At 45.2% G+C, this 20,535-nt stretch overlaps 1 protein-coding gene across 5 annotated transcripts in view; it reads right to left on the reverse strand.

The window, feature by feature from the left end:
- Nt5dc1 (5'-nucleotidase domain containing 1) overlaps positions 1-16,246 on the reverse strand; it is a 119,432-nt gene extending 103,186 nt beyond the window's left edge. The window contains exons 1-6 of one of the 5 annotated variants that reach the window (XM_052751361.1): positions 16,058-16,245; positions 10,451-10,542; positions 7,715-7,786; positions 5,100-5,227; positions 1,537-1,616; positions 1-82 (exon numbers count right to left, since the gene is read on the reverse strand). In XM_052751361.1, coding sequence (XP_052607321.1) covers positions 1-82; positions 1,537-1,616; positions 5,100-5,227; positions 7,715-7,786; positions 10,451-10,542; positions 16,058-16,150 — 547 coding nt within the window. In that variant the 5' untranslated portion in view covers positions 16,151-16,245. Of the gene's footprint in view, positions 86-1,536; positions 1,617-5,099; positions 7,787-10,450; positions 10,543-16,057 lie in introns of those variants that run through there. The other 4 variants (XM_052751360.1, XM_052751362.1, XM_052751365.1 and 1 more) reach the window with 4 other exon arrangements.
- Positions 16,247-20,535: the final 4,289 nt, after the last annotated feature.

Below are 20,535 nucleotides of genomic sequence, written 5' to 3' on the forward strand. Positions count from 1 at the left end.
CCTTAAAGGCTGACATTTTAAAATTGTGTTGTATACCAGCAACTACATCCTTCCAAAAATCAAATGTTTTTTGACCTCTGTTCTGCTAAAAAAAGAAATTTCCAAATGTAACAAGTGCAGTAATTCTGTTTCTAAGCATAGTGGTAAGCTACAGCAAATAATTACGTGTATTGACTCTAAGGTAGGAATTCAGGTTTTAGAAAACATGACAGAATCAAAAACAGAAATGTTTCTCAAGCATTACTGCTACAAGTCAACATATAAATAAATAAACATCACTAAGAATTAATGCAGTTCATGTAGCCCAAATAAGGTAAAAATGTCCACTCATACAGCCTAAAGTTATAGAATCCTTAAACATACAAGAAATGTACTAAATCCATAGCTTCTGAAATAGCAGAATGTGCTACTTCATGCATGATGGTACCAACAGGGCCCGAAGCAGGGTAGTTCAGAACTCACTGTCCATTAACCTGCACTTCCACATGCAGAGCAGTAACTCACTGCAGGAGCAGGAGGAAGGTGCTAAGTCTGAAATGTAAATCATTTCATGGAGAACTTTCCAAGCTGGCAAAACAATTTACACTCAACTACACAACTCTACAGCCTTTTGCTTCATGGAAACATCAACAGTGTCTACTTTCTATACAAAAGAGATTCTCAGATATTTATATATAATTACGCACGCTACAAGACACTATAGGCTGATGAACTGGGGTAAAGTTCAGCAGTAGAGCCCTTGCCTGCAAGTGGAAGGATCTGGATCTGATCTCCAGGTCTGGAGGGGAGGAGAAGACTTGATACTTTTCCCCCCATTGTTGTCCGATAAGAGACAGACTCCACTTTGTGCTGATAAAAACCGCAATGCTGGGGATACTCTAGGCCCCGGGTAAAATCCCCAGCACCCAAACCAAACCAAAAACCTCTCCTGCTCAATGGAAACTTTCACGAATGCATGACTATAATTGCCATTTCAATCATAAGCCACTTATACACTGAATTGTGGTTTTCAAACACAATGGCTACAAAAAGAAAAGTAATACTGGCACACAAACTGAGTTATAGTCATAGGTCTTAAGTTTAAGTATAAACTGTCAAACTAGAGATTTACTTCATCTGAACAGTCACAAAGCAAATGATTAGTTAAAAAAATTGTTTCGTTTTCCTGGTTTGATATTTAGAATACATAAAGACACATGGAATTTTTCTTAATTATCTGTACTTTTTTTTTTTTTTTTTCTTGATCTGCTAATGAAAGCAAGAAAATATCTGTCCAGAGCCTGTCTTCTGTTCCCTTTCTCTAGACTATCACACCCCCTGCTGGGGAAGAGGGTGACTTTTGCCTAACCAAATATTTTTTTAAAGGGTACTGTTATTTACTTTTCCAAAACCATTTTTGACCAAATGTACCATGTATGCTTCCCTAGTCACTCTGAAACCACCCAAAGAAAACCAAGTGAAATCTCCGCTCCAAAGTTAATACATTAACGCCTCTTAGGACCAAATGCAGTGTTTTAAAACAGAGTGCCCACTCACCTTTGTTAAAGAGTCCACCACCTTGGCACACAGAAGAGCCCCTGGCAGGTCAAAGTAGTTATCATAGAAGTAACACTTGCCTAAAGCAAATAAACGGGAAAAAAAAAAATCAATGCTTCCTGCTTGCGGAAGAGAGAAAAGCTTGTCTGAGAAGCCTCCACTACAGGCTACCCTGTGTGCTGGGGGTGGGGCAAGACGTGTGAGTGTGTGCTGCGTGTCTGGAGTGGAGGCCAGACGACAGCCGGTGTCGTTCCTCAGGCACCAGCCACCACGTGTTTGTAAGACAGGGTCAGTCACTGGCCTGGAACTTGTCACGGAGGCCAGGCTGACTGACCAGAGGACACCAGGATTCCCTGTGTTTCCACCTCCAAGCACTGGGATTACGAGTGTAGGGGGCACCATGCCAGGGTTTTAAAATGTGAGTTCTGGGGATTGAAGTTAGGTCTTCTCTACCCTTTTTAATTTTTTATTTTGGGGACGTTTTACTTGTGTTACACATGTCCTTGAACAATGCAGCACACACTGGTACTGTTTGCTGGATATGGAGAGAACCGTCCATAGTGATTTCAGTGAAAAACCTATTTCGATTCAAATTAGCATTACTACAGGTTATCCTTTTTTCATATTTTAAAGGTTTATTTTATTTATTTTATCTTTTTATTGAGTGTGCCTGAGTGTTTAATCTGCATGTGTATATGTACGACATGGGTGCCTGGTGTCTGTGGAGGCCAGAACAGGGTGTCAGAGCTCCTGGAACTGGAGTTAGAGACCGTTGTAACCTGGCATGTGATCTGAACCAGGTCCTCAGCCAGAATAAGTGCTCTTAACTGCTGAGCCATCTCTCCAGTCCCCATCCTTATCTGTTGAGGAATGTTTACGTTCTACACTAAAAGAAAGTTGGAACAGGACATCTGTAAGTCAAGCATTTTATTAAAACATCTTTCAGTTGCAAAATGATATATAACCCCAAGACAATATAATATCACTATAAAATGCAATATGAAGAAGCCACACTGTATCACTAATGTCACATTTCAAAACAGTTAAAGAATCTGACATTGGAGTCCCATGAACTGTTCCCTAGAAGCTGCCCTAACACTTGTGCTGATGAACGCATAGAGAATACTGCATTCAACTTTCATGCCATTTCAGACAAACAGGAAAACTTGAGAACAGCCAGAGTAATGACAAGAATAAAAGTCATGTCATGTGAGGGAAGGTGGCCTGGATCAGAAAATCTCAAGAGTACAGGCAAGGACATTCCAGGGTCTCATGGGAGAAAAGGAGTAAGGTTTATTCTGTCTGGTCTTGGGGTAAAGTAAATCCAAGCCCTTCCTTGGGACATCTGTCACCTTTGAATTTCCATGTCCCAGGCCACACTTCTGCTGGTCCATGTCACAACTGAATCCAGCTGTGCTGCTGGGCAGCATCACATAAAAGACAGGACAGAGTCACGTGCTTTCTCCCAAGGCCCTGGAGTCACATGGTCCAGGTGGTCAACTCAACTAACAAGCAAGTGAAGTGGGCACCACAACCTCCGTCCTCCCCAGAAATCTCAGGGGAATCCGGAGCCTACTGTTCCATATTTATATAATATTTAATTTTACCAACCATATGCTCTGATTGTATTTTAATGTAAGCATAGTCTAATTGTGTTATGGAACCACTGGACCCTTCCCCCTTCATCCTTCTCTACACTTACACAATTTTATTTGTGGGGTGAAAGAAGGCTCAGTGGTTAGGAACATGCAGTGTTCATCCAGTAGACTGGAGCTTAGATCCCAGCACTCATGGTGGTTACAACCAAACACCTGTAACTCCTGCTCCAGACCTGACATCCTCCTCTGGCCTCTGTGTGCACTTAAACATTTTATTTCTTCAAAGAGACAGGCCTTCATTGTGTATCACAGTCTGACATGACAGGCTCTGCACTCCTGGATAGCAACTCTGCTCAACAAACCAGGTAAGATGAGACCAATTCCAAAATCACCACCAAGATGCTTACGGGAAACGAAGCAGCAGGAGCTGTCACTTCAAAGAAACAGTGCCCTCTGGTGGGAAAGTAGTGAAAAAACAAGCCTGCCATACCTGGGTACCAGCTCTTTCTCATAGCTAGGGACTATTTTATCTTTAAAAAATATTCCAGGTTTTGAATGAATTTCTAAGTGAAAGTGAAACACTTAGCTATGTGCATAGCTTTCCTTGGAAAAGGGAAGAACTTATTTAACAGGGCTTTTTGTCACTGGGAATTGAATGTATAACTTGACACATACTAGGCACACTCTACCAGTGAACAATAATCCCAGCCTGAGACAGCAGTTCATTATCATTACTTGGGAAGAAAGCTTTAGACTGAGATGCACAAAAGCATCCTATACTGAACTCTAAGGTACTGTCTTTTTTTTTTTTACACACTTATTTTGTCAAAAACACTCATATCTTCTAATACTTTCAACTCACCAGAAAGATTTAAACAAAGCATCCCCAAAGAAGGAAAATATAACAAGGCAGCACAATAGTAACAAATAAATGTTAACTATTTTCAGGTTACCACGTGACTGAAAGGAAACAGGTGCATTTTAACACTACAGTGTGGTAGAAGGAGCAGAGGGTTAAGGCAGAGAGAACAGAGAAACGGTGTAATTTTAATGAGGACTTCCTGTCTATAAAAAAAGATCTTACCCACACCAAATCAATCCATGCATACCTGTTTGGAAGGAGTCTGATGGAAGACCCACCTCAACTCCCATCTCCATTTCTTTCCCTAAACCCGCCCCTTCAAAGCCCGCCAAACACAGCTCCTCCCCCAGAGAGGCTCAAGACCACTCCCACAGGGTGTATAAGCGGCATCCCCAAAAACAGACAGGTGGTTCTTCCGATCTTGTCCCAGTCTCCTCTCTGTGGCTGGCAGGTGGGGGTGGGAGGCAGGGAATCACCTGGGAGCATTTTATCCATTAAACCTGGCTTTTCCTGACTCGGTCTGATTCAGTTTATTGAGACAGTGGAGAGGCCTGCAGGAGGCCTAAAACTTATTAATATCTATGTCAGTAAATAATTTCTGGAATATTGCTTCACATTTTGCTTTAGCGAAACTCTTTGTAGACTTGAGAAGAACGTGTGGAATCATTTTAAAATAAAAACCAGAGGCAGGAGACAGGGCTGTCAGTGAAGAAGCAGGGTCTAGGAAACAGGAGTGGCAGGCAGCGGAAATAAGAAGACCTGAAGACAGAAACAGAGGATGGTGCATGTAGCTGCCACACAAAGAGCCCAGCCCAGCTAAGAGATATATGGTCTCCAGGGTCAGTCATCTTGTCACTCCAGAACAAACCCGGGTAAAAGGAGATTCAATGGAACCTCTGTACAGCAGTGGAAACGTGGGAAGCCCACCCTGACCCCGTGCCAGACAAAACCAGACACACTTAAAAAACTCTATTGCTGCATAAAGCCAAGGCCATTCCTCTGGACACCCTGCTTGGCCAGAGGGACAGAGGCTGTTCCTTGTGTCCTCACACTGCAGGTGACAGGCCCAAAGGGAGGCAGAGTGGGTGGCAGCGGAGTCCTACCTGAGCAGCAGGGAATGTCGACGTTTGACGCAGCACAGTGCTTGTCTGTCACACAGTGCCTCCAGTTCTTCTGGCCATAGGCCTCGGCCAGCGCCTCCAGAGTCATCATCCTGGTGCCGTGGCTTGCCCTGTTGGGGAGGACTGCAGTGCTCACTGGCAGTTCCTGGACTGCCTCTTTGACAACACTGAGAATCCCGATCCCCATCCCACTGGAGTTAACATAGCTTTGTTTTCCTTTTCTCTTGAGACAGGATCTTGTTCTATAGCCCAGGCTGGCCTCAAACCTGTGATCCTCCTGCCTCAGCCACCCGAGTGCTACCCAGGGGCCACCAGGCCAACCACTGTCTTTCCTCTTGCATATTTGGTGTTCACTGGGTTGATCTCATCTGGTCTGGGATTCTAGAAGCACTTTATGGTTATAATACAGCAACCAAGATACTAGGCACTTGAGACAGAAAAGACTTGCCTAAGTAACACAAGTAGGAGCAGGTGAGTTCAAAGATCATCGTTTGGATGCTCTGGGGTTTCCAACACAGCTGTGGCGCTTCCCCTTTTAGTCCATCCACTCGCAAGTGACGAGGAGCTGCCCTCCATGAGGTCACTGCTGCAGTAGCCTCTGCCCTTTCCTAGAGAAGCTGTGGAGTCATCAAAAGATGAGGCAAAGCTGGTGTTGTGGTACATGCTTGGAATCCCAGATCCAGAGGGCCACAAGTTCAAAGCCATTCTGGAAAACTTACGAGACCTTGTCTCAGATGTAAAAGAAAAAGGAAAGCATTGGGGATGTGGATTGGTGGTAGGGAACTCACCTAGCATGTGTGTGGGCCCTGGATTCTATCCTCAATGGCACACACACAAAGCAAGAGCAAAATACATATTCAACTGGAACAATTAGGAGACAACCATGCAGACAGTGGGAAGGCTGACTTGGGCAGCAGTGAGGAAGAGCAGGTTAGAAGATGAACCACATCAGATCCCCAGGAGTGGTAGGCACCTGGCACCAAGGGCCTGTGAGGATAAGACTGGACAACCCACCCACACAAGGTTACATACATTGGATCAAAAAACACACTGGAAGCACACAGGAATGTGCCAAACAGACAGGATGAAGAAATAGCTAGGTTCTCTGCTCAGAAATCTGCTTTTCTCCACTAGAGCCTTGCTAGGGGACTCTCATCATGCAGATAAGTAGATAGTTGATATTTTAAATAGCTCATTATGAGAACATACAGTGTATTTCATTTTGATGAAATTATGAAGAAATGAAGGAAGAACAAAGAATATACATGGAGTTCTTTTATTTAGAGGCTGACCCTTCAGAATGCTGTGTCAAGGTGGAGGGATCCTAGGGAAACAAATGAGCAGACCAGAATTCACTGTGTGGGATGAAAGAAGCCATCAAGGAGAGAAAGCGTGCAAGAGAAACTTCAGGCTTTTAAGAAGTTGAATTCAGAGAGACAGAGACAGGGCAGACAGACAGATAGATGTTAACAACTAGAGAATGAGTGAAGACTGCCAAGAACACTACTAAGCTGACCACAGACTTACAGAATTAAAGGTAACGGATGTAGTATTTACATATTGCATACAGATAAACACACTCACTAGTTGCCTGAAAAAAAAAATAGGGAAACAAATTACAAAATAATAAGAGATAAGGCCATACCTGCTCCTTTTAGAAGTACCTTAGGGGAGTATCTGGGAGAAATATGAACATTAGAAGTACCTTAGGGGAGAGTCTGGGAGAAATACGAAAGCAGCCTGATTATTGAGCAAGTGATGTATCAGAAGTATCAAAAGAGGGAGTATTTACAGGGTCCTAGAGTGAGTCCTCTTTGTCGCTGACCAACTGGGTATAAATAGTAACAGCACACCTGCACGGCCATGCTGGTGTGTCCACACTGTTAGCACGAGGTGGGAAATAGATCTTCACTCCACGGTGCTTGCCCAGAGACTCAGTAGTGACAGCAGCTACTGACTGTTTCCCATAGCCTGATCAACCCCTGTGAGGGCTGCATGCACTCAGAAAAGTGGAACAGAAAGGAAACCAGAGCGTGCGGCTGATGATGTCCACGAGGAGCATGCATGAGGGAAACAAGTGTGGCCTGACGGGGTATACCCAGACTATGGCCTGATGGGGTATACACAGAACATGGCCTGACGGGGTATACACAGACCATGGCCTAACAGGGTATACACAGGCCATGGCCTAATGGGGTACACAGACCATGGCCTAATGGGGTATACACAGGCCATGGCCTAATGGGGTATACACAGACCACAGCCTAATGGGGTATACATGGACCATCAACCCCTACCCAGTACCCATCTGCATCTTCTTTATCAAATGATCTCTGATGCTAAGTACCTAATAAAAGAGGAACAGTGAAATATCCACGATCTTTTGAAAAAAAAGAAGAGGGTAGGTAAATGTCACAAGGCATGTCATTTCTACTGTATTTGCTGCAATATTTCTAAGAAGTGAAAAGTAATACAGAGCTGCTATCCTCCATCTGATTGACTAAAATAATAACCTTATCTTGTAGCTTAAGGACAATATACTAGTCATAAAGTACCCTGGAAGGAGTAAGACTCTGACCACAATGACCTCGGATTACCTGAGCACAGTGCCATCGGCTGCAAGTTTGATGAAGGTGCCATCTTCCAGATCCAATGCCAAACCCTTGCAACTAAAATGGAAAAGTCTGATTATCAACCAGCTCATGCATTTAGTGAACCTCAGAGACAAAAATCTGCACTATTTATTAAATGTTACAATGTTAAAAGAGATTTCCTCCGCACCTACATGAAGAACGTGTTTATCAATGAGAGAGAACATCCAGGAACTATAAAATTGAGTATCATTTAAAAATAGGAACATAAGGAAAAGTGTCAGGAGGCACAGGGTGGCATGTTCAGCTGATAAAGTCTTTAGGCTTTTGCCAAAAAAGATACGACTCAAAAGAAAATATATTAAATGAAGATTATCCTGTACCTTGTTAAAACATACAAATGTTTTTCATTATCGAAAACACGTGGGCAGGTGACATGGCGGGTAAAAGCTGACAACCTGAGTTCAATGCCCAGATCCATGGTGGAAGAGAGAACAGACTCCTGAAAGTTGACCCCAGACCTTCACACATGCACGCACACACACACACAAACACACACACACACACACACACACACACACACACACACACACACACACACACAAATAAACTTAAAACACATACAGACAGAAAGATGCACAGGAATATATACATCCACACACACTTATAATGCTCAAGCTAACCTCTCTGCCAGGGTGTTTTCTACGTTATTTTGAACAAACCTCCGTATAGTTCTACTTACAAAAACTTACCCTCTGGGCAAGGTATATTATTGAAAACCAGCAAAAGAAGGTCAAATACATGGGTTGGGGATTTAGCTCAGTGGTAGAGCGCTTGCCTAGCAAGCGCAAGGCCCTGGGTTCGATCCTCAGCTCAAAAAAAAAAAAAAAAAAAAAAGAAGGTCAAATACTAAGTTCTAGGTTCTTTATTATAAAACCTTGTAGGACCTGGATAAAATGTATAGATTCGCCGTTATGAACAATAATAGCTAAACAGCACAGTGGCTGACAAGCAGTGAGGCTAAACGAAATGAAAGGGCAGCTGGGCACTATTTACTTGCATTCACAACTCACAGTAAAACGCCTAGGAACAATCATTTCACCTGGTAAGAGCTTTCTGTTACTTCCCAGGACAGAAAGGATGCATCAAAAGACAAATCTCAGAGGGATGCACAATGCATGCTCACTCTGCATTTTATGTATTATAAATTATTTTATGATTATTAATTATAAACCAGGTGGTTATTTTCTGAATTTGTGTGTCTGTTTGCATACATGTTTTCATGTGTGTTCACACGAGTGTGCCTATGTGTAGGGGCAGCCAGAGGCCGACACAAGGCATCCTTCCATCTCCCCACCTTACTTTTCAACAGTCTCTCTCACTGAAGCTGGAGCTCCCCAGTTGGCTGGGCGGAATGGACGGCAAGGCCCCGGGACCCTCCTTCTGCCTCCCTAATGCTGGGGTTAGAGACGCCACTGCACTCAGATCCGTTCAGTTCTGTTCTGCCTTCCTTCCATGCCCCTTTCTCTCTTGAGAATTTTGTATATGTGCAGTGTGCTTCAATCACACTCTGCATTCCAAAGGCCCCAAGTCTTCCCCCATCCTCTCTATTATCTGCTCCCAACTTCATTTCTATGTTTTGCTGCTGTTGTTGTTGATGTTGTCCGGAGTCCACATATTTGGCTGGGTAGAGAGCCATCTACTGGTACCTGGGTAACCTCTCAATGTCCCATCCTTGAAGGAAACTGACCTTCTTCCCAGCAGCCATCAATTGTTAACAGTGCCTCAGCTAAGGTGGGATTTGGTGCCCAACGCCCTGCTCCATACTTGGATTTGATTGGGCGTGAGCTCACCCAGGATTTGTGCATGCTGTCATACCCTCTGTGAGTTGGTATGTGCGGCCACTCTGTTGTGTCCTGAAAGGTTCCCTTGCCGTCATTCACCACCTTTACCTCTTAGAATCTTTCCGTCCTCCTTTTGCAATGATTCCTGAGCCTTGGGAGGCACCCGGCTCCTTTTGCTTCTGTGGGCTCAGGACTAAACCCAGGTCCTCCGGCTTGCAGTACACTGACTGAGCCATCTTCCCAGTCCTAATTCATCTAAGAGACCAGGACTTTCTATGCTGCCCGGCTAACCCTGACGGGCATCCTCCTACCTCAGGCCTTAGGTAGCTGGAACTACATTCACACCTGCATGCATATGCTACCACACCTGTCTAAGCTGAACAATTTAAGTTGATGAAGCTTTTTTTTTTTTGCTTTTTTTTGTTGTTGTTGTTTAGAGGTCGAAAGACAAAGAACATCCTGTATGAAGTTAAGAATCATAAATCAGGAAGGGATGAACAAAAGAATCAGGAAGGAATATTTATTCAAACGCCCCAATTCAGTCACTTAAACATGATGACTCCTCTTTCACGGTTCTGAATAACAAAACAAACTTTCTCATATAGATATAAATTTTAGTTCTTAATAACTTCTCAGCCTCCTGTGACTGACTGAAACTACATATTAATATCCTACAAGTAGCCACAAGCTGAAAGCTTATTTTCATATTAAATAAAGTCTAGACATGTTTAAAGTACAAAAGACTTTAACGCATTAAACACAAGACTTTTAGCACAGAAGTTATTTTGTCCCTTGACTCCATTTCACCTTTCACCTTCACAGAAGGGTAAGCACTAAGATTTTACCAGCAACCATTAAGGGCCACAGGGGATGTAGCAAAAGGGGCTGGGGGACTTACCAGAAATCCCAGTCCTCTGGTGTCAGAGTGAGCAACTCCTTATCATACCCCTTCTCCTTGACTAAGAACTGAGCAAAGCTGTTATAAATGAGCTGCAAAGAAGGGAAGCAAAAAGAGAGATTAACCATGAAGTTCTATTCATTCTTCATTTCATACACCTGGAAACCTAATGGGATCGCTGATGGGGCCAGGGAGCAGGGCACTATCCATAACGGTGAAGTTCTGCCGCCGATTAACCCCCTTCCCAGGCGACTGGTCAGTCCCAAAGAGTCCTGAAATTGTATCCTGAGTACACAACTACACAACCCAAAACAGGTATCATCTTACACCCAGGTCCTAATGGATTGGCACTCATCATTAAGATCTGGCAATGCTCTGTAGCTACTAGACTATCACCCGGACAATAAGCACGCTGGCCATTCGATCCTCAGCTCTTGCTTTGGTCCATCAGTGCTAACAAAGGCCTGGGCTGACAGGAGACTCAGTGAGACACATCCAGCCAGGCAGGCAGGCAGATGAGTTAGGAGGGAACACGAGGCCTCTATCAGACACAAGGAGCCTTTGATCTGTCTGTGCAAAGACAACTAAGCACAAAGGAGGCGGGAAGCCTTTGGAAGACAGCACAGGTTAAACCAAAGCTCTCATTGTTGACAGACCTCATTTCTCAACAGCTTTTTTTTTTTTAAATTAAAATACCCAAATTTAATAAGCAGCTTGATGCTGGGGAGATGACTCAGTGGGTGAAGCGCCTGGGGCACAAGCATGAGGACCCGAGTTCAAATCCCCAGCACCCACGTAAAATCTGGGCATGACACCCATTTGTAACTGGAGCACTGGGGGTCAGAGAAAGTGGTTCTCCAGAACTTGCTGGTCGGCTGGTCCGGCTGAATCTGTGAGCCAAGTGCAGTGATTCACCACCACCTAGAAGACAGGGCAGAGCTGGTGAACCCAGGGACATGGAGAACCAGGCAGGTGTAGACACCGAGGGGCCTGCACTCTGCAGTAGCTGGGGTGGTGGGGGCTGGGTGCTAGGAAATGAGAATGGAGAAAACAAAGACTTCTGTCAAACAGAGCTGCTCTTTGTCTTAAAGCTGATTCAAAACACCAAGTGTGACTCCCGTCTAGTGCAGTGTGACCCTCATCCAGGTCACACTACTTATCAACAGTTCTAAATCATGGAGGTGATTCAGAATGGGTGCTGCCTCCTAAAGTCACTAGACTCTCAGGGAAGAGAGAGGCCCTGGTGGGCTCCTATATGATTTTTTTTTCCCTCTCTCTCTCTCTTTTTTAAAATAGGATCTCACTATGCACCCCTGGCTGGTCTGAAGCTAGACAGACCCACCAGCCTCTGCCTCTCTAATACCGGGATTAAAGGAGCATGTTCTCCACCAGGCTCAGCCCCTGCAGGATTCTTGAAGCCTGGGAACCACAGACATACAAGCTGAAAAAAATTTTAAAAACGTACTGAGTCACACCAAGGTTCAAAGTAACCAATCTGAGCAGTGACAGCTTATCTGTGGTGATCCTGCCTGCAAGGTTGGCTGCCAGCCTGGGGTTAACAGACATAAGGCTTAGAGAAGTACTTGGCACACAGGCAAATTCAACGGAAGCATTTGCTATTGTCATCGGTCCTGTGCTAACTATAAACCAACACCATGACTGACTGTAACACCTGCCCATTTCCACTGTATAAATATGCCTATCCTGCCAGCTCACAACACAGGTTTGGCTTCCACTAGAATCTGCCAAATAAAGAGTGACTAGGTAAATCCAAATGTTAGATTAATAGCAAATGGGTTTTTTTTTTCCCTTGAAAACAATGTTCCATATAATAGTTGGGGTGTTCATAAAAACCAGGAATGCTTCCGTAATTTGAAATTCAAATTGAACTGTGTGCTCTGTGTTTTAATTTGCTAAACCTGGCAACCCTATGATCCTGCTGTGTTGGAAAATGAGGCAATGTCCTGAAATGGGAAGGTTTCAAATTAGTTCAGATTTCCAGCTTACAAAAGCGAATTAGAAGACCTGGTGGGACGGAGCTGCTCTTGGTTAACACTGGAAAAACTGGCATGTGGCTACTCCTTCAGATGGGGCACATAGTCTCAGTGTCAGACACCCCATTCTCCCGAAACCGGTGAGTGGGTGTCACCTGACCTTTCAGTCTGCAAGCCCAAAGGACACAGGTGTTAAGTGTCATGTCCTCTGGGATGCTGTCCCTGCGGCCCTGGGAGAAGGGACACATACAGATCCACATTTGAGCAATCCCATGCACTCGTTAAATGCCCTCACCGAGAACATCCCCGAGTCCTCTCCAAGCCTCTGCAGTTCCCACTTTCTGAACATCTACCTCTGCTGTCCCCTGCATGCCCCATTCACCTGCCACCTTCCAGTTCCAACTCCATGTGGACACCTTGCCCTAGGCCTCTCCTCTGCAGTTTAAGAGTGCCTGGGTGTGAGACATGAGAACTCAAGCCTCAGCATCGTGCGCAGGGACCCAAAGATATCAGGATCTGCTGAGGACTTAACCGTTTTGTGCCCTGCGGTTAGGGATCCTCCAGAGGGGCTGTGATGCTGCTCCAGCTAATCTTGTCAGCTTGGCTGGATCTGGAACCACCCAGGAGACAGACCTCTATGGCTGTCTTTGAGGGTGTTTCCACAGAGATTTCGCTGGGGAGGTACAACATACTCTGAAAGAAGGTAGTATCGTCCCAAGGGCTGGGAGCCCAGACTGATTGAAAACTGACTAAAAAGCCGGTAGAGGGGTTGGGAGATGGCTCAGTAGCTACAGTACTTGGCATACAAACACCTGTAACCTTAGCATAGAGTGGCAGAGACAGGATTCCCCAGAGCTCCTCAGCCAGCCAGCCTAGCTGAAAAAATGAGCTAGGCTCCAGGTTCAGTGAAGAGACTCTGTTATAAAAAATAAACTGGAGGGGTTGGAAAAAAAAAGGCTTGGTGGGTAGAGGTGCTTGTGGCCAAGTCTGACAACCCGAGTTCAATTCCCAGATCCCCCGTGGTGGAAGGAGATAACTGACTCCACGTGTGCACACATCTCGTGTACACACACACACACACACACACACACACACACACACACACACACGCCAGCAGAGCACCAACATTTCTCTCTCTGCTTGCTGACTGTGATACAATGTGACCAGCTGCCTCGTTTCCTGCTGCTATGCCCTCATGGCCAGGATGGACTGAAACCCTAGAAACAATGAACCAAATTAAATCCTTCCTTAAGTTGCTTCTTGTCAGGGATTTGGTCACAACAATCAGAAAAGTAACTAAGACAAGTTCAACTTATCCACATAAGCAGAATGCGTATTAAAATCGTGGCTATGTGAATCCATAATCCCAAGTGGGGAGGGGAACGCAGGGACAGACAGCTCCAAAGGACTTGCTGGCCAGTCAGTCTAGGCGAAGTGGGGATTTCCATGTTCACGGAGTCGCTGTCTCAAAAGATAAGGTGGAGAGCAGGAGAGGAAGACACATGACATTGACCTTTGACTTCCACGTGTGTAGTACACCCCTACACACACACACACCAAAACAGAAAAAAGTGACTGTGTCATACTCAGCTACTAAAGTCCTTTAACTCCAACCACATCATAATTTACCGAGCCCAATGTGCTCAGTGCTAACTGGCGGGACACAGAAAACACTGTCCATCAGCCTGATGCTAAGAAGACTGGGCTTCTGGGGGAGGATTCCAAAGAGCACCTGGGAAATGTTAAAACCTTCTGCCGGGCGGTGGTGGTGGTGCATGCCTTTAATCCCAGCACTCGGGAGGCAGAGCCAGGCGGATCTCTGTGAGTTCAAGGCCAGCCTGGGCTACCAAGTGAGTTCCAGGAAAGGCGCAAAGCTACACAGAGAAACCCTGTCTCGAAAAACAAACAAAAAACCCAAAACCTTCTGGTGAGTGTTTGGTGAAGTTAGGTTTTCAGGAAAACTGGAGGTGGTGACCTGATACAGCTCACAGGTGGGAAGGGAAGGGCTGGGGGTGGCTTCATAAGGGAATGGTATGTAACCTGAGACCCCTGCATGAAGAAGAGACCCACTGTGAATCGGGCCTACAGCACAGGCAGCAGCATGCAGCAAGACAGCAAAGACTGCCCTCCACTATGAGGATGGAAAAGAACTTTACATCACCTTTCTGCTCACAGGCTGCTACCTGTGAGTGGTTCATTTCTGTGTCCCTAAAACTATGTCCCCAGTGCCAACATGCTGTGAGACTTAGGATTTCAACACCAAACATAATCTGAGCCTCACCAGGGTACCGTTTTCAGCCTTTAAACAGCACCGAGATTTAAAATTCACAATAGAATATCTTGGGGATCTTAGATTCTTTCATTTTTATGACCATACATGTTCTACCAAACCGGCTGTTAACATAGCAGTGGTTAAACAGCATTCCCTGTAAACGATGATGACCACAGTGCATGAGAAAATACGAACCAGACAGGGATCTGAAAGGCAAGGTAGGAAGGAAAATAATACCCAAAGATCTATCTGAAGGAGTAGCCAAAGGACCAAGACTTAAAGAAATGCCTGTCACTATGAGGAAGGACGTGAGATCTGTGTCACCGGCACGCAGGACAGTTCACCAGCCGGGAACACACACGTTTAAGCATCTGTATGCAGAAAACACACAAAGGACTCAGGAGTGTCCTTTTTGATTTTTGAGTGCCTGACCAGCTGGGGCACTGAGAGGACTCCACTGCACAGCACCGGCTGTTGACTGCACTAGTGATCCACAGCGCTACACAAATACTCTGGGTGCAAACCATAACAGCAAAAATTTTTACCAGGGACAAACTCTCGGCATGACACACCCACGGTCCACTTAATCCCAGGCAAGGGAAATGGAGAAGAAACCCAGGTTATTCGCCCAGCGTCACAGAGAGCGGGACACTTGGAGCTGGTGTCCCGAACTAGGTAATCTAGCTGCAGAGTCCTGCTTAGATCTTTCGCTGTAATACTGTTAATTCTTCAGTTTCTTGTGAAACCATATGATCACAGAAAGCAAGGCAATTAAGATGAGCGCACAAGTCTACAAACACAGTATTCAGAGCAGTGAGGGCCCAGATTCCGTTGAGATTACAACTTTATTTAAAATGCACAGAGCAAGTAGTAGGGTGCACAATAAATGCTCGTTTTTCTTCTCTTGATAAAGACCAAAGTAGGGCTAAGACTTTAATGACTTTTCGGACGGTGTCTCTCACAATACTGTTACGCAGTCTCTCCCTAATTACAGTGCTTAAACTCTGACAGGTGATTATTTGGTCGTGCAATACGAAAGATGCAGCCACGTTTTCCAGAAGTGGCCGTACCCAATCAGCGGGTGCCCAGAGGAATTGGAAAGAAATACCGGGGTCTAGGATCAGCAAATGACACCCAAAGCCCCTCGGCCCAGTCTTTCCAATGCCCTAGAAAGCCGGTTCCCGTGCTGCTTGCTCCATCTGGTGCTATCTTCTGCCCCAGGTTTCCTCCTCTGTCCCCGCAGGGCCCCACAAACACACTTCCGCCCAGCGCCCCGGGGAACCTACGACGCTGCGCAGCCGCCGCGGAGGCGGTGCGCTTGGTGCTGCCCGCGCCACTCACCCGGGCACTCTCGGGCAGGTTATAGCGGCACAGCGTGTGGTCAAGGTCGAAGCCCACCACGTCGCAGGCGGCCAGGGAGAAGTGCTGAGCCATGGCTGCGCAGCGGAGGGGGCCGAGACCGGAAGGCTGGTAGAGCGCGCGGGGAGGGATTACCAAGACCAACCAGGCTCGCAGGAAGGAGGCGGGGCAGGGCGGGGCCTCGCGGGGGCGGGGCCTCGCGGGGCGGGGCCTTACTGGACTTAGCCGGCCAGGCGGGTGGGGCGTGGTTTGTGAGGGCGGGGCCGGCTGAGTGGGCGGGGCCTGGGCTCTGGGAGGGCGGCCCACCGCCGCTACAGGCCCCGCCCCTCCCGCGGCCCAAGGCTGCGGCCCGCCCACCTCCTGGAACGCGGCAGTTCTGCAGGCTCCTGAAGGCCACCCTCCTGGCTTGCTTTCACTCTATGCCTTGAAGCCTGTACTGCCAGAGCTGAAGTATCCGCCCAGGAACCTGCTAGCAAATGTGCCCTGCTTAAGATTACACTCAAGAATTAGTCGGAACTCCCGATCGTCTTCCAGGCGTCACACAACTAAGTGAAATCCTAGTGAAACCTCATCCTTTATTCTTGAGTGTAGAATAGAATAATGTGAAATGGAGAAAATGTTGTGCACAAATAGCTGTTGGACCCCTTTAGCATCTAGTTTGGTAGGGTTTTTTGTTTGTTTGTTTCTGTTTTTTGTTTTTTGTCTACGTGGTCTTTGTGTGTCGAGTCAACAGCTTTTTACTCTCTCTCTCTCTCTCTTTTTTTTTTTTGCTAAGAATAAGATGTGAAAGGCAGTCCCTGCACCATTTCATCACTTGAAATTTGTTAGAAAGTATATTAGACATTATCAAGGACCACCTTGCCAAAAGACACTAAGGCTGGTGGTTATTTGATGTCCTGCTTTGAATCGAGCTTTTCTATGAAGACATCAAAAACCTTATAGATGAATGGGGTGTGCTGAACAAGACAACCTTTTGCAAGCAGGAAGCACAGAGTGATCTGACTGACGATCACTGTGATTTGCTCGATTAAATATAGACATCTACTATTTTAGGTGGAGAATAGCTAATCCAGTTGGGACAAAAGGATGCCAGAGACATTTAGCTCTTCCAGCCTCTGTGTGTGAAAAACTAGTATATTAAGATGTCTACCTCACAGCCCTTCATTTAAAAGAGAAAATACATATCTATTATCCTTATACTGTTGCTCTAAATTTAAAAGAATGCTTTGTCTAATGAGAAAGAACAATTGATAAGACATAATGATACAACCGATTGAGAATTACATTTAACCCCCATAGATACTCTTAGGAGGTGAATAGACCAATCAAGGGAATAATTTAGTCTAATAGATAGTGCAGTTGGTTAGGATGCTTATAACACCAAGTGGACTCATTTGAAAACTAATTATTAACTTTTCTGCCATAATGAGCCTCAAACAAATTAGGACTCGGAACAGGATAAAACGCTCTAGAAAATCAAGCAGCTCACAAGTAAGAGCATTAGGACCACTGAGACCCTCCATTCTTTACCATCTGTGAAGAAAAGGGGGGTTGTTCTGTATCACATTGATACAGGAAAAGTGGGGGTTGGAGGTCCTTGTGTAGGACAGAGGCATCCTAGCTTCAGGTAGGCTTTAACTCAGGAGTTAGGGTGCCACAAGGTCACAGTCAAACAAAACTGAATTAATAGCTCTGGGTTCTTATTTCTCAAATTCAAAGAAAGGAGCTGGGAGGGGAGGCTTAGGAGGGAGTTTGTTCTAGGGTTGTAGATGAGAGTTTTAAAGAAAGGAAGGAGACAGCGCTCCCATGTCACTGGAGAGGGCCCCAGGGATGGAGCACCGCCAAGCTGTTCCTCTAGGGAATTTTCACAGGACTGATGGCAGAGGCTGGAAGAGGCCTGGGAAGGCAAGCTGCTCCGTCCATTTGGCCCACTCTCGACCTGCCCAGGTGCTGCTCAGCTGGAATCGTGTCATCATTCATAGTGCCCAGGCAGTGGTGCTCGTCTACATAGTACAGAGGGTCAGTATAGACGACAGAGCAGGAACCAGGGGCTCCTTGTGTATTCCTGGCCTCTTTATGCTACAGAAGCAAAAGGTTTTTTTGTTTGTTTGTTTGTTTTTTGTTTTTTACATCTGGCTAGGGACAAAATTCTTTGAGGTCTTTGCTGGGCTAGTTTCTATTCCTTGTTCTTACCAACAAACAGTCCCTCTTGAGTTAGTATTGGAAGCACTGAGCTCCATATGCTTCTCTGAATCTTTGTTGGAAGGTCTACGAAATCTGACTTCTATTCCAGTTTAAACATGATGGCGTGTGTGTGTGTGTGTGTGTGTGTGTGTGTGTGTGTGAGAGAGAGAGAGAGAGAGAGAGAGAGAGAGAGAGAGAGAGAGAGAGAGAGAGATTTGGGGGGGTATGTGTCTTAATAGGCACTTTAGAGATTCTCTTACTGTGGTCAGTATACCAGCATTCACGGTCAGGAGTGTTCAAAGGTTGGTTTCTTCATAACTTAGCAGAAGCTTCCCTGTACAAACTCCCCCAGATGTTCTGAACCAGGGTCAGGAAATTCTTTAGGGGAGGAGAGGGAACATAAGTCATTCTTCAAGAAAAATATCCCCCATCTGTAACCAGGTGTCTCGAAGCTGGAGTCGGCCATCAGACGTGTTCAGCAACAATCTGATCCTTGCTGATCAACCAGGATTTTATGTCTCAGATTTCTCATGGCTACTCAGAGAGTCCTTGTGCTGTTGCCTAGATTATTTCACTTGGTGGAGAAGTTTGCTAGTTAATCAGTTTCCCCACTGAAGATTGTATTCTTGAGCCCTGCCCACCTTTTGCTGTCCCAAACCTCATCTCAGCTCCTCCAAGAACGTGTTTCCTTCCTTTTCTTCCATTCCCTACAGAACACTGAGCTTAAATACCAATGCCCTGGCTCATAAAGCTTGTTGTTTTTAAATAAAGATTGGCCCTCTTCTCACACATTCAACTTCAATACAAATAACACGGATTGCCTGTTATCGGCTAAAAGCTGAATCTGCTTAAATATTGTAATAGTTACTGTCCCCCATTGCTGTGATAAAAGCAACGTCTCAAGCCCACAGCTTGAGGGTACAATACTCAGCAGCAGGGAAACCGTGGTGGCAGAATAGATCTAGCTGGGGTGGCAGGAGTGAGGCAGCTGGTGACATTTCATCGGCAGTACAGAAGCAGAAAGAGATGGATGTTTGTGTGTAGCTCTTCTTTTTTTCCTGTCCAGGACCATAGTCTGTGGGGTGGTACGATTCACATCCAGGGAAATGCCCTCTGTCCCATTGAAACCTCTCTGGAAACAGCCTGAAGACAAGGCCACAGGTTCATCTCCTAGGTGATCCTCGATCCTGTCATGTTGTCAACGGAGATTAACCGTCACATATATGAATTGTTTCTTTGAAGAACATGTTGAATAACAGTGTGAGTTGTGTCCTTTCCAAGTCATTCCTTGGAGCCATATCCTGTAACGTGGTTATGTTTAGAGACAGGGCTTATAGGGAGGTGATTTTGTTGAATAAGGTCATAAGGTCATGAGGGTGGGTCCCTCATCAAACAGGCTTATTGTCCTGCAATAATATGGAGTGACATCAGAGAGCTCAAGCACAGAAGAAAGGTCATGTGAGAATCTAATCAGGACCGGGCTGCAAGCCAAGGAGATAGGCTTCTGTGGAAACCAGGTCCTGTGGCTCCATGGTCTTAGCCATCGCCTACAGAACTATGAGGAAATATTCCGTTGTTAGGAGCCTCCTACTATGTGGCTTTCCAAAGACAGCCTAACTAGACTAAGGCAGTCAATAATGAGATTGGTCTCTAATCAATATTGATGTGTTAAGTAGAATGAGCATTGTTGGCCATTTCAAAGATCCATAAGGAAAACGGGTTTTATGCCATTTGTCAATTTTTTTTTTTTTTTTTTTTTTTACAAATTTCAGTACTTTAAAAAGCATTCCATTTACTGAGTTTTGTAACTACAGTGACATAATAGTTTAGGAATCAGAAATAGTTTGTAATATTGCTTACAATTGAATTTTATCATGAAAACTCATTCCTCTCCTTTCTCTTCCTGACACTGTCTTGCTATGTCAAGCTGGTCTCAAACGAATAATGCTCTTGTTTAATTCCAAGTGCTGGAATTACGGGCCTGGAATAAAAACCTCACACCCCCACCTAGCCTTTTAATAATAGTATCACTTAGCCATTGTGATCTATGGCTTTCACTTACTCACCAGTATTTACCTAAATAATAACTCTGATTAATTAGCTTAGGTTTTAGGTTGTGAAACAACTCATTAAAATGACCACCTATGAGTTTACAACTTTCTCTTAACATATAAATTGCAAACATAATTTGTGCAAATATTCTTTTACACGGAGAGGTGCATGGTCTTTATTTCATTAATTTAGAATGCACTTCTTTCTCAATACTCCTAGTTAAG

Source organism: Peromyscus californicus, unplaced genomic scaffold (assembly GCF_007827085.1).
Source record: "Peromyscus californicus insignis strain IS unplaced genomic scaffold, ASM782708v3 Scaffold_22__1_contigs__length_63687245, whole genome shotgun sequence".
Taxonomy (NCBI): domain Eukaryota; kingdom Metazoa; phylum Chordata; class Mammalia; order Rodentia; family Cricetidae; genus Peromyscus; species Peromyscus californicus.